Source organism: Quercus lobata, chromosome 3, assembly GCF_001633185.2.
Source record: "Quercus lobata isolate SW786 chromosome 3, ValleyOak3.0 Primary Assembly, whole genome shotgun sequence".
Classification (NCBI taxonomy): domain Eukaryota; kingdom Viridiplantae; phylum Streptophyta; class Magnoliopsida; order Fagales; family Fagaceae; genus Quercus; species Quercus lobata.
Genome location: NC_044906.1, coordinates 52,338,702 through 52,351,393, shown reverse-complemented (window position 1 = coordinate 52,351,393; position 12,692 = coordinate 52,338,702). Strand labels below are relative to the sequence as shown.

Sequence of the window (12,692 nt, the reverse complement as noted above, 5' to 3'; positions counted from 1 at the left end):
AATACATAAGCAAGTTCATAGCTCAGCTCACCATGACATATGGGCCACTTTTTCAATTGTTCAAGAAAGAAGTTCCCATGGTGTGGAATGAGCAATGCCAAGAACCCTTTGAGAAGATTAAGAGTTATTTGATGAAGCCACCAATACTGGTTCCACCGGTACCTGAAAAGCCATTATTGTTATATCTCACAACCACGGATACAACAATAGGGGCTTTGCTTGCTCAATACCTAGAGGAGTTTAGAAAAGAGAATGCAATTTATTATTAGCAAGAAGATGTTGGTTTATGAAGAGAAGTATTCACCACTTGAGAAAACATGTGTAGCGCTTGTATGGGTAACCCAAAAACTCAGACATTATATGCTTGCTTTCAAGATTTTGTTGATTGCAAGAATGGACCCTTTGAAATATCTGATGGAGAAATTGGTGGAAGATGGGAAGACGGCTAAATGGGTTCTGCTTTTGTCAAAATTTAATATCAAATATGTGACTCAGAAGTTTGTAAAGGGAAGAGCAATTACTGATTATTTAGCCCATTGTTTACCTAAAGAAGCTGAAGAAATCCAAGGGGACTTCCCAGATAAGGATATCATGGGGATAGAGTTAGAGCCGTGGAAGATGTATTTTGACGGAGCAACTAATCAGAATAGAAGTGGCTTTGGAGTTCTCCTAATTTCTCCAAAAGGGACACACATCCCATTCTCTGGTAGGCTTAACTTTCCTACCACTAATAATGCCACTGAATATAAAGCTTGCATTATGGGGTTACAAGTGATCCTAGGTCTTGGAGTGAAAGAGTTGGAAGTATATGGTGATTTTGCCTTGATAATTTCTCAAATTCAAAATAGATGGAAAATTAAGGAAGAAAAGCTAATGCATTATTATGAATGTCTTCAGTAGTTAGCATTGAAATTCGATAAGATTCAGTACTAGTATGTACCCAGAATGCAGAATTATATTGTAGATGCTTTAGCAACAATGGAATCCATGATGGATGGACCTAAGGAAGATGAAGCTCAGCCGATAGTGGTGGAACAAAAAGAAGAGCCAGCGTATTGTATGTCAATAGAAGGAGATGAAGGAATGAATAGGGGAAGGTGAATGGTGTTCTGACATTCTGCAGTACCTTAAGGATGAGACATACCTGAAGTCTACAAAAAAGAATGAGCAATTGACCATCAGAAGGTTGTCCACTAATTATATTATTTGTGGTGAAAGGTTGTACAGAAGATTGTGTGTTGGAATTCATCTCCTTTACGTTACTGCCAAGGAAGCACAACAAATAATTGAGGAGGTCCATGAGTCAAATTATAGGCTACATATGAATGCACACATGCTGTCACGAAAGATAATGAGACAGGGTTATTATTGGACTACCATGGAAGCAAACTGCGCAATTCATGTTCAAAAATTCCATCAATGCCAAGTCCATGGAGATCTGAAGCATATGCTACCCATGCCATTACATACCATGACTTCACCCTGGCCATTCTCTACATAAGGGATAGATATTATTGGGAAGATTCACCCAAAGGCATCAAATGGCCATGAATTTATACTTACTGCAATTGATTACTTCACTAAATGGGTGGAAGCTACCTTCTATAAGGTTTTGAACTTGAAGAAAGTTGCTCAGCTTATTCAGACTAATATCATTTGCAGATACAAGGTACCGCATGAAATTATTTCAGACAATGGGCTGCATTTCAAGGGGGAAACAGAGAAGCTACTTCGACTGTTCAATATTCAGCACCATAAATCCTCACCTTACCGTCCTCAGACTAGTGGAGTAGTTGAGGCTGCAAATAAGAACATAAGGTGAATTTTGAAGAAGAGTACGAAGAACTACAGGGATAGGCATCTACAGTTATCCTATGCACTTTGGGGGTATAGGACATCAATTTGGTAATCCACAAGAGCCACTCCTTATTCATTGGTGTATGGGATGGAGGTGGTCCTTCCCATTGAAATGGGTGTTTGTTCATTAAGAACAGTATTGGAGAGTGAAATCCCTAAAGTGGATTGGTTACAAAGTAGATATGACCAGTTATTCAAGATGGATGAGAAGAGACTCAAGGCCTTGTATCACACACTACAAAAAAATGTAACTATAGTGACGAATTTTAGTGACGTAAATATTTTCGTCACAAAAAAGTACCCTTTAGTGACAAAATTTATATTTCGTCACTATTTATAAAAAAATTTAGTAACATTTAGCGAGGAAACATAGATTTCGTCACTATAGGTTGTGCTGAATTAAGGGCGCCAAACAAAAGTGTAGGTGTGAAACCAAATTAATCTACAACAACGAATTTTTTTGTCGCTAAAAGTTTAAGTTTTTTTGCGACGAACGCTTTCGTCGCTAAAGGTGCTGCTGGTCATGCTATTAGTGACGAAATCCATTTCGTCGTTGAAGGTAGCAATTAGCGCCGAAAATAAGTCGCCTCTGAAAAGGAAAACCAGAAGATTGTGCGGAGTATCTGCGACGAATCTTGTTTCGTCGCTAAAGGCAAGCAATAGCGACGACTTGCATTTTTCCACTAAAGATGCCATATATATCACATTAACTCATTTTTTCCCTCACACATTCAGCCTCACATTAGCCCCTTTTTTCCCTCACACATTCAGCCTCACACCGATAGTCCCTTACCCCAGGCCGGCGACGCCGATGCTCCCTGCCAGCGACGACCCACCCCCTGTCGGTGACACCGACCCACCCCCTAGCTGTTGTCGACCAGCTCGCCGTTGGTGAGAACCCCTTCGCCCACTCCCTCTCTCATTCGACCTCCCTCTCTCCTTTCTTTCCCTCCCCCTTTTCCTCCACCACCTCCCTTCTTCCTTCCCTTTGTCTTCCTCCACTGATTTCAGCATTGTATTTTTTTTTTTTTTTTTTGCTTTTTGTAATATTTGGTTTGTATTTGATTAAATGATATGGGTTTTGAGTTTTTTTCTTGTAAGTGTAAGTATGAGTTAATGGGTTTTGTAAAATTGTTGAATCAAAGCTTGTTCTTATTAAAGTTTCAGCTTTAGTTGTGGGTAAGTATATATGTTTATTTTTTGTTATGAGTATTTTAATGGTGTAATGGTTTGCTTTAGTTTTAGTTCTATGTTCTCTAATCTAATTGTTAGAAGCTGAAATTTGTGGTTTTGTGCTAGCTATTTGAAAGATTGAAGATATCATGGTCTTTTAGATGCCTATTCATGTAATCTAACATGTATAGTATAGGTATAAAATACCCATATGAAGTGAAGGTCAGTTGCTATTAGTTGATGATTTTGTAAGAAAACATGTTAAAGCTGTCACTGTGACAAATTTGGTGTTTACAACAAGAAGAATTTGGATTAAATCATGTTCAATGAATTAGGATTCTAGGAGTAGTTTTTATGAATTCTAAGGCACACATGGTTGTAATGGAAGTGGTCTCACAGCATTTAGATCAATATAAAAATAATGGTTTAATTTCTAAGTTGCATGAAATTCTGCCAGGACAGATTTGAGCATGTTGTTTTGTATGATTTTTAATTAATCATGGTTTTATGCTTTGACTCTAAAATTGATATAGTATATAGTAGATATCCAAGGGAGTGGTGCTATAAAAGTTCATGATGTTTGGATGTGTATGGACAGCCCATTTGTATTTTACAAATGAGGCATATGCTGCTGAAATGAGCAGTGAGCAGCATATAATACACCTGACTTTGAGGATTTAATTCTAAATTTAGGGTGAATTTTTTGAGCTATAAATTAGTATGCTCATCCTTTGGTATGTTTGGATCATAGATAAATTTTATGCCTTGGTTTCTCTATGGTTTGGGTACATAATGTGTTTGATGAATGTATCATGTGTTTTAGGGAACCTTATGTGATGGGAATTAAGGATTTTCTTGAGTTTGAGATTTAGGTTGTGATTGATGTATAAGTTTATATATTTAGGAAGAGTTTTTAGTAATAAGTTTTGGTCTTTCATCTAGGTGACGAGAACGAGAACATGGACAATTGAGCTCCTCTTATACAAATCTCTCCCGTCTTCTGTTTTCAGGTAAGGGATGTGTGACATGTGCATTTGATAAGTATAAGGACTATTTAGGAAATTATTATGCATCAAAACCTTTTAATTAGAGATATTACATATAAGCATGATTTAAGTAAAGATTTATGTTTGTGACTTATTGAATCCTATATATATGATAATTTTAGCATATTGATGCTATTACTTATATCACAAATGTAATATTTAAAGAATGAAATGGATATGGCACTGTTATGAAATATTTATGTAAAAGCATAGTGGCTTTTAAGCAAGAAAATAAGAAGAAATGCAAGAAACTATTCTTGATAAGCATCTTCAGCTTAGGTTGGTTCGTGTTAGTATTGAGGTAAACTTGATATTAACATGTCAGTCATGCTCTAAATTCTGAAGTACAGGTTTGGGTTGTGACAATTATGCTATGATAGCTAATAAGTGTATTGATAAAGTCTTTATAAATTAGAATTTTCTTTTGCAGGTTAAATATTCATTATTTGTGATAATTTTGGATTTTTTCTTACGGGTGTACACTTGGCTTGAGCATAGTAAGTAAAATTTGCTTAAATACTTAAAAAAGGTTTATACTTGTGATGTTGATGATTGGTTTTGTGTTGAGTTGTATTGGAGCAAGCGAGTGGCTTGTATGGTGTTATAAGGTAGTTTAAATTTATATTGGGAATGTCTCATTTTTTGGAATTGTAAATGAATATTTTTGATTTATATGTGATGGAAATTATGTAATTGTTTTTAATACTTTTAAGCATTATATATCGTGATGTTGATTATTGTTTTTGTGGTGTGTTGTTGTGTTGGAGCAAGCGGGTGGCTTGCATGGAGTTATAAGGTGGTTTAAATTTATATTGGGAGTGTCTTATTTTTTGGAATCGTGAATGAATATTGTTGATTTATATGTGATGGATACTATGTAATTGTTTTTAATACTTGTAAGCATTATATATCGTGATGATGATTTTTGTTTTTGTGGTGGGTTGTTGTGTTGGAGCAAGTGTGTGACTTGCATAGAGTTATAAGGTGGTTTAAATTCATATTATTGGGAGTGTTTTTAGAGTTTTTTTTTAATATGAATTTTATAATACTTTTTTAATAGAAGTGTTCATTGCTCATAAATATAATCTCCATTTCATACACACTAAATTATTATAAGGATTATCTCAAAAACATAATTATAAGAATGGATTTCTTTTAAGTGATCCTAATGTATTTTGATTAAGAGACTTAAACTAACCTTATTGATCACGAGTCTTGAAAACATGTCCACCAACCCTTTGGAGTTTTTCATAATGCTAAATTGACTTTATATAGAAGTTTTAGAAAAAGAGTATGACTCATGACAATTTGCATCTTTTATTTTATTTTACTTTTTCTAATATGCTATATGATACATTGTACCTTGCCTATTGTTAGGTTTAAAGAGTGAATCTTTCAACTTTGTCAGGTAAAAAAGAAATATATATGCCTTAAGAATTAAGGAATTGGTGTTGTCCATACATCACATCTATTAAGTTCAAGATAAGAATTCTACGTAGTGTGCATTAGGTAGGTGTAGTGGACACACCATTTGTGTAATAACGCCAAAACTTCTATATATATGTGTGTGTGTGTGTATATAAAATCAAAAGTAAATACTAATTAGGAGTGTTTGATAGAACAAAAAGGCTAAAGCTTTATGATATATTTAATAATTCTAGCTTCATAACCAAGTGTTAATAAAGCCATAATTGGACTGTGTTTTTTTATTTATGTATTGTAGAAGAAATTTTAGGGTTTTTGGTTGAATGTGATGACAATGTTAGTGATTGTTTGGGTTGCTGTGGGGGAATAGAAAGAGGCTTAGATCTACGGAAAGTCAAAGACCAAAGCTAGCCAACAAATCAGACTTGTACATTTAGCTTGATCATAGTAAGTAAAATCTGTTTAAATACCTATAAAACTCTATACTTGTGATGTTTGTGATTGGTTTCGTGGTGGGTTGTTGTGTTGGAGCAAGTGGGTGGCTTGCATGGTATTATAAGGTGATTTAAATTCATATTGGGAGTGTTTTTAATTTCTTGCAAATGTGAATGGACCTTGTTGATTAGATGTGATGAATAGTACTTTAATTGATTTCAATACTTGTAAGCACTCTATACTTGTGATGTTTGTGATTGGTTTTGTGGTAGATTGTTGTGTTGAAGCAAGCGGGTGGCTTGCATTGTGTTATAAGGTGGTTTAAATTCATATTGGGAGTGTTTTTAGTTTCTTGTAAATGTGAATGGAACTTGTTAATTAGAAGTGATGAATATTACTTTATTCGATTTCAATACTTGTAAGCGTTGTACTTGTGATGTTTGTGATTGGTTTTGTGGTGGGTTGTTGTATTGGAGCAAGTGGGTGGCTTGCATGGTGTTATAAGATGGTTGAAATTCATATTGGGAGTATTTGAGTGTGCAATGTATATTTGTTTAAGTATTAATATAGACTTGTGCATTCATGAATGGGATATAACTTTATCTAAGTAGCTTATAGACTTAGATGTTAGAAATCATTATGCATGAGTTATCCATCAGCTAGAAAGTGAGATAATTGAGCTCAAAGAGGCAAGAGCTAGGGATGAAGAGGAGCGAGCTAGGGAGCAAGAGGCGCGAGATAAGCAAGAAGAGGTCCAAAAGAATATTCTTAACTTTTTGAGGAGCAAGGGTTATGATGACACTTTTACCTATGGGGGTGGTTCATCTTCAAGTTAAAACACTTATTGGTTAGTACTTTATTTTAGCAATTGACCCGCACTACATGGTGTGACCACTTTTTTTGATGCATTATTTGAAACCAATTGTATTATATTACACTTGAAAATCTATATTAGCTTTCTACAACTTATACATTAGGAGTTGTGATTTTAATTCATTAGTGTGGCTACTATTAATGCATTGTTAGAAATGCTTCTTATAACATAGTTAATGTTTTTACTTTACAATTTTAATGTAGTATTATTTTTATATTTGTGCAAATTTCTTATTGGTGGCTTTTAGGGTATTTATTTTTGGCATTACTTGACGACATATGAGGACATCTTCCGTTGGTTCTAATTATATTATGCTACACTTTTTGTATTGTTATAAAACATCTTGAGTTATTGTATGTGTTGCAAACAATTATTGTATGGAAGAAGTTTGAATTGGATACTTGTTTTATTTTTTACTTGGGGAATGTATGGATCTTTTTTTATAAATGTGTTGTTGAAATAAATGTTTTATTCAAATGTGAGGTTTTAATAATGTAATGATAGGTTATAGGTTAATATCAAAGCCATGAAAAAATTAAAAAGAGAAATTAAGTTTTAGCAACGAATTTTTTCATCACAAATATAGCAACAAAAAATTGTTTTAGTGACGACAACAAAAAATTGTTTTAGTGACTACATATTTCATTGCTAAGTGTAGCAGAATTTTGTAAGAAATGGTTTTTGTGATGAAAATTTTCATTGCTATATGTGCTAGGATTTTCTTAAAAATAGTTTTAGTGACGAACTTTTTTGTCACTATATGTACCTGAAAATAGTTTTAGTGATGAAATATTTTTGTCACTGAATAGTGTTTTTAGCAAGGAAAACATTTAGTGACGAAACATTTTCGTCACTAAAAGTTTTTTTTTTAAACAAATCGGACTTTTAGTGACGAAATTTTTCGTCGCTAGTACTTTTAGCGACGAGGTTTCAATGACGAAATGAGTTTCATCGCTAATTAGTAGATTTCGTCACTAAAGGTCCTTAGTGACGAAAAACTGGACTTTTAGAGACGAATTTTTTGTCACTGAAAAAACATTTTGTTCTAGTGACATTCAAGGTTACCAAAGAAGACTCAGAAAAGCTTTTGACAAGAATGTAAGAGCTAGAGATTTAAAGTTGGGAGATTTAGTGCTGAAGGAGATTTGAGCCCTGATTCAGGAAACAAATGGGAAATTCAAGCAAAATTGGGCAGGTCCATATATTATCAAACACATATAGTCTGGGGGAGCGATAAAGTTGATGGACTTAGATGCAAACCCTTTTACTAAGCCGACTAATATGGATCAGTTAAAGAAATACCACGTTTGAGGTGTTAGACTAAAAATACCACGTTTGAAGTGGTTGTAAATTATGTTATCTTCTTTCCTAGGTTTGGTAAAAAAAAAAAACACACACACACACACACAAAACAAAAACAAAAACAACAGGCAGGTTGAAAACCCGAAAGGGCGATCTACGCAAAAGGAGAGTAAAACAAAAAGTGAGAGAGCCTGCTATGTTGAAAACCCAAAAGGGCGACCTAGGCAAAAGTTAAGGAAAATAAAATGAACTACGTGACGACCTGATCTTTCTACCAAGGAGGTACGTAGGCAATCATATATTGGTTTGGTCACAACTTACCCAAACCTACCATTCACCCATTAAAAAAAAAGGAAAAAAAATTTGTCAAAATTCAACCATCTCATTAAACCATGCCATTACATAAACTTTAAAACCAAAACCTTAAACCAAACTCTAAAAAAAACCAACCCTAAAAAGCCAAACCCTAAACAAATCAAACCCTAAACAGAACCCTAAACCTGAAGGTCTAAATAATTCCTGCACCTAAGAGTTTCACACCAACTTTTAAAATAAACATGTTCAAAGCCAAAAAAAAAAAAAAGAATCATTTTTTTCTTCAGTCTTTTCTCGTTTGGTTGTTCGTTGATTCTATCTGTGGTAGGTACTTTGTCATCTTTGTCTCTCCTTTTGAACTCATAGTTGTTATCCTCGTGCTTGTCTTGGTTATCTTTAAGAAATTGTTTTCTCATAGAAGCCATGTCAGCCTCTTTAACTACAACCTTGTTCACTAGCTAGTTAGAATATTCCACGGTCATCTTGTGAAAGTGAACCTTAACAAAAGATTGATCCACTCGATTAGCCATGTCCAAGCCCAACAGCATAGTCCTTACAAAAGTAGGAGTTGTGTCCACAAGAGTGAAAGGTTTTCTTCCTCTACCACCAGGCATTCTGTACTCATACTAGAATTATTTTAAGAGTCTATTAGCCCTATAGAAAGTTTCTCTCCTTAATCCAACTATGAAGATGTGATATAATCCTAGAGACCGCAACAAAAGAGGTGGGCACTTCCACCAATAACAATCCCATCGGATTGAGATACTAGATTTCTTGTTCAGAAATTTCACCCAGTTACTTTCAATCTGACACTTGGTCTTGAGAATAGCCCTACTAGGGCCTTTCCATTAACCATATCTGTAGAGTCAAAGGGCTCCTAAGAAAGTGTTGAGACTCTCCACCAAGAAATATAGAGTCTAGTCCTAAAAGAGTTTCTGCCAAGATCAGAGAAGTAGGATTATCACCATCCTTAACTTGATTGACAATACCTATAGCTCGAGCATCCACAAAGCCAGGTCTTCCAGAGTAAAGCATGAATTCTCCCATGAAGCAAAGAGCTAAGCCAAAAAGTTTCTACATGTTGTCAAACACACCATGAGTACGTTTATTAATAAGCCTCGTAACCACTACACAAAGATTCACCATGTGATATTCAATTGTGTTACTAGTAATTGAGGTAGGAAGCCCTAAAGCATCAGATAAGATCTCCCTATGTTTGGGATCACAAGAAATTGCTACAAAATTTTCGCCAGGCTCATAACCTAGAATAATAGAAAATTCTTCGATTGTGGGACCAAGTTCAGCAATTTGAAACTGGAATACATGGTCTTCAGTATCCCAGAACTTCACGGCGGCACGGAGAAAATCCCACTTGATCTTGACATTCCTTAGAGCCTTGATCCCCTCTAGCTTGTAGGCAATGAAATTGGTCTTGGTGACAAAATCAAAACTACAAACCCATCTATTGATATCATGTGTGATTGAATAAGGAAAATTTTGATTGCTAGTCATAAATAATTCTTGTATGTGATTTTTGTTTCTTGATAGCTTTGATGCAAAGGTTTGTTTGTAGGTCTAATGCTAAAGTAGACTCTCCTAGTCTCTAACTAGGTTTAAATAAGTTTAAAGAGTTTGCAACTAACTGGGAAAGTGTTTCATAGTCCAAAACAAAGAAAATATTTTTCAAAAAACACAGAAAACGCATTGGAAAAAATAGAGGAGTCGGGGCAAAATTGGGTATGCCTATTGGCACCCTAAACTGCCAATCGACACTCTTCAAGTGCTGATTGGCCCCAGCCATGACCAAATTGACTTGTTTTGTGTTTGGGCTCTATTTTTCAATCCAAAAAAAATGGTTGTGCTATAAAGTTTCTCCAAACAATTCGCATGGATTGCCAAACTAGGGAATTTGGCAATGCCTTATCCATTTTTCAAAAATCATCACTTGCATCATTTGTTTCAAAAAGAGAAGAGAAGATTAACCAAATCAAGAATTTTCAAAATCATGCATCTATTTTCTAAACTAGGGGCATTCGGTCATGCCTTATCCCATTTTTTTGAAACAAATCAAGTTGAAGATCCGATTTCAAAAAAAATTAAAAAAATAAAAGAGAACCTCTTTTCAAAAAAAAAAAAATCATCATGCATAAGTTTTCAGACTATAGGCATTCGGCTGAGCCTCATTTAGATGAGTTCAAATCCCATTAGAAGGGGTCAGATAAATTCAAATTATGTACTACAGAGCTTCATCAGGTGAATTCTAAACTTGTCTCATCTAAGTTTCAACAAGGCTAAAAGTAATCCATGGAGAAATAGCTAAAAGAGGAAGTTAGTACAAATTGTCTAACTAAGGAATATTTTTGCCTTTGCAGGAAAATAAAATACAAGTTAAGCATCATTCGGACTTCGAGTCTACCAATAGCAAGATCTCCTAAACCCACCCCTAGAGGAGCCACCCTCTGTGTCTCCTTCTTGACTTGCATAAAACCGAGATTCTTGTTTCTGGTTCTGAAATTCAAGATTTCTAATTCTCTCCTCCAAAGATCTTGTGTTGGCCTTAGTAATTGCCATTCAGTTGTTCTAAAAGATCGCCAAAGACAGGTGTTAAATTTATTACCATGGATTTCAATAAAAAATCATTAAAGGAGCATCATCTTTTACCCAATTCACTTCATTGAGCACATATTGAGAAGATTGAGTGTGTGCCACTAGCTAAAAACCTCTAATCATCCACATACTTTCTTCCACAAGATCAACACCAACTTGAAGCACAAATTTGCAAGTTTCAGAAATAACTCAATGAAAGAAAAATAAGGACAAAGGACTAAAAGATTTGAGAATATACTAGGTCAGTCCAAGGGACATTTGGGGTATACTCTGGCTGGTCTAGATTCATAGAGCTGAAAGATCCATCAGGGTTCATTACTTCATATTGCCATGCTAGGAAGTGAGGATATGTCTCCATGAAGGAATTAGAAGGACCACCAGCACTGATAAGAGGAGAACTCTCCACTTTAGAGGATGAAGCCTAAAAATGCAACATGCAGATATGATCACAAAAGGCAAAAACAAAGAAAATAAAAGATGATGATGCAAGCCATAATGTAAATTGATTTGGGAAAGAAAGAAAGCTACCGATGTTCTAGAGATGTCAGCTAAGCAACCCTACAATTGAACCTGGACAAATTCAAGATAGTCTCCTGGTGTCCCCGGAACAATGTGGCCAACCGAAGCACGAGCAATTTCTTCATTAGCTAAAAGGTTTGCCAACCGGATGGAAGGACAAGGAGGGGCAAGAATCGTCTCAAAAGGGTACATGTGTTGAACTTGAGCCAGTACCCAGTGACCAAGATACCAACCAATATCTCCTATGGCCATAGTCAAACCAACACTTAACGACTATTCAACTCTTGAGCCCATGCACACTTCACATGCTCCTCACATCCAAGCCAAGGATTTAAAGACATCTAAAAATCACAAAGAACCTAGAATGAAAAGAAACCACATCTATACCAAAAAAAAAAAAAAAAACACAACACAACACAACACAAAAACACAAAACCACCAAAAACAAACAACAACAAAAAACTCACATCATCGGCAGCTAAGCCATTGATCACCATATGCCAAGCCTGCAAAGAACGCTTGGGAGGCACTGACAGATGATACTTAGGCAGCCAATGAAGAAACCTTGGAAACATATCATCAACATCTTCTAAAAGTTGCGGACCAACCTCAAAATATTCATACATCCAGACCTGAAAAAAAAAAAAATCAACACACATTAACAACAACACAACAATACAAATAACCCTACAAAATATGCCTGACAAAGAATTTAAACCTCACCTGCCAAACAAGTGGTGCATCTCCTAGGCTTGAAAGATTGCGACGAGAATGCTATGTCATAAAATGCAAGAGGGTTGCATAAGCCATGCCGCCCCGATCATAATTTTTGATCTGGCTAATATCCCTCAAACTCCACAAGTAACGTAAACTCACAGTGCTCCCCAAGTCCGAACATAATTGAGATCCAATGAAGAGAAGCATGAACATATGAGTGCTAGTTGCTATAGTCTCGCATTTATCAATATTGGAGTACAGCCACGTCAAAGGTATATTCTTACTCCTGACTTTTGGAGGCATCACACCCAGAAGACCTCTAATATCCACTGATGAGATGGAATCATTGACTTCAACTCTTTTACCACCCAATTTTAAGCCAGTAATGGCTGAGAAGTCACAGGGTGTCAACATCATCTCAC

The 12,692-nt window shown here is 35.4% G+C and overlaps 1 protein-coding gene across 1 annotated transcript; it reads left to right on the top strand.

Annotated features, from left to right (window-relative positions):
- Positions 1 to 393: 393 nt before the first annotated feature.
- LOC115981040 lies at positions 394 to 900 on the top strand. Its single transcript, XM_031103230.1, has one exon. The coding sequence runs from the start codon at positions 394 to 396 to the stop codon at positions 898 to 900; it is 507 nt and encodes a 168-aa protein (XP_030959090.1).
- Positions 901 to 12,692: the final 11,792 nt, after the last annotated feature.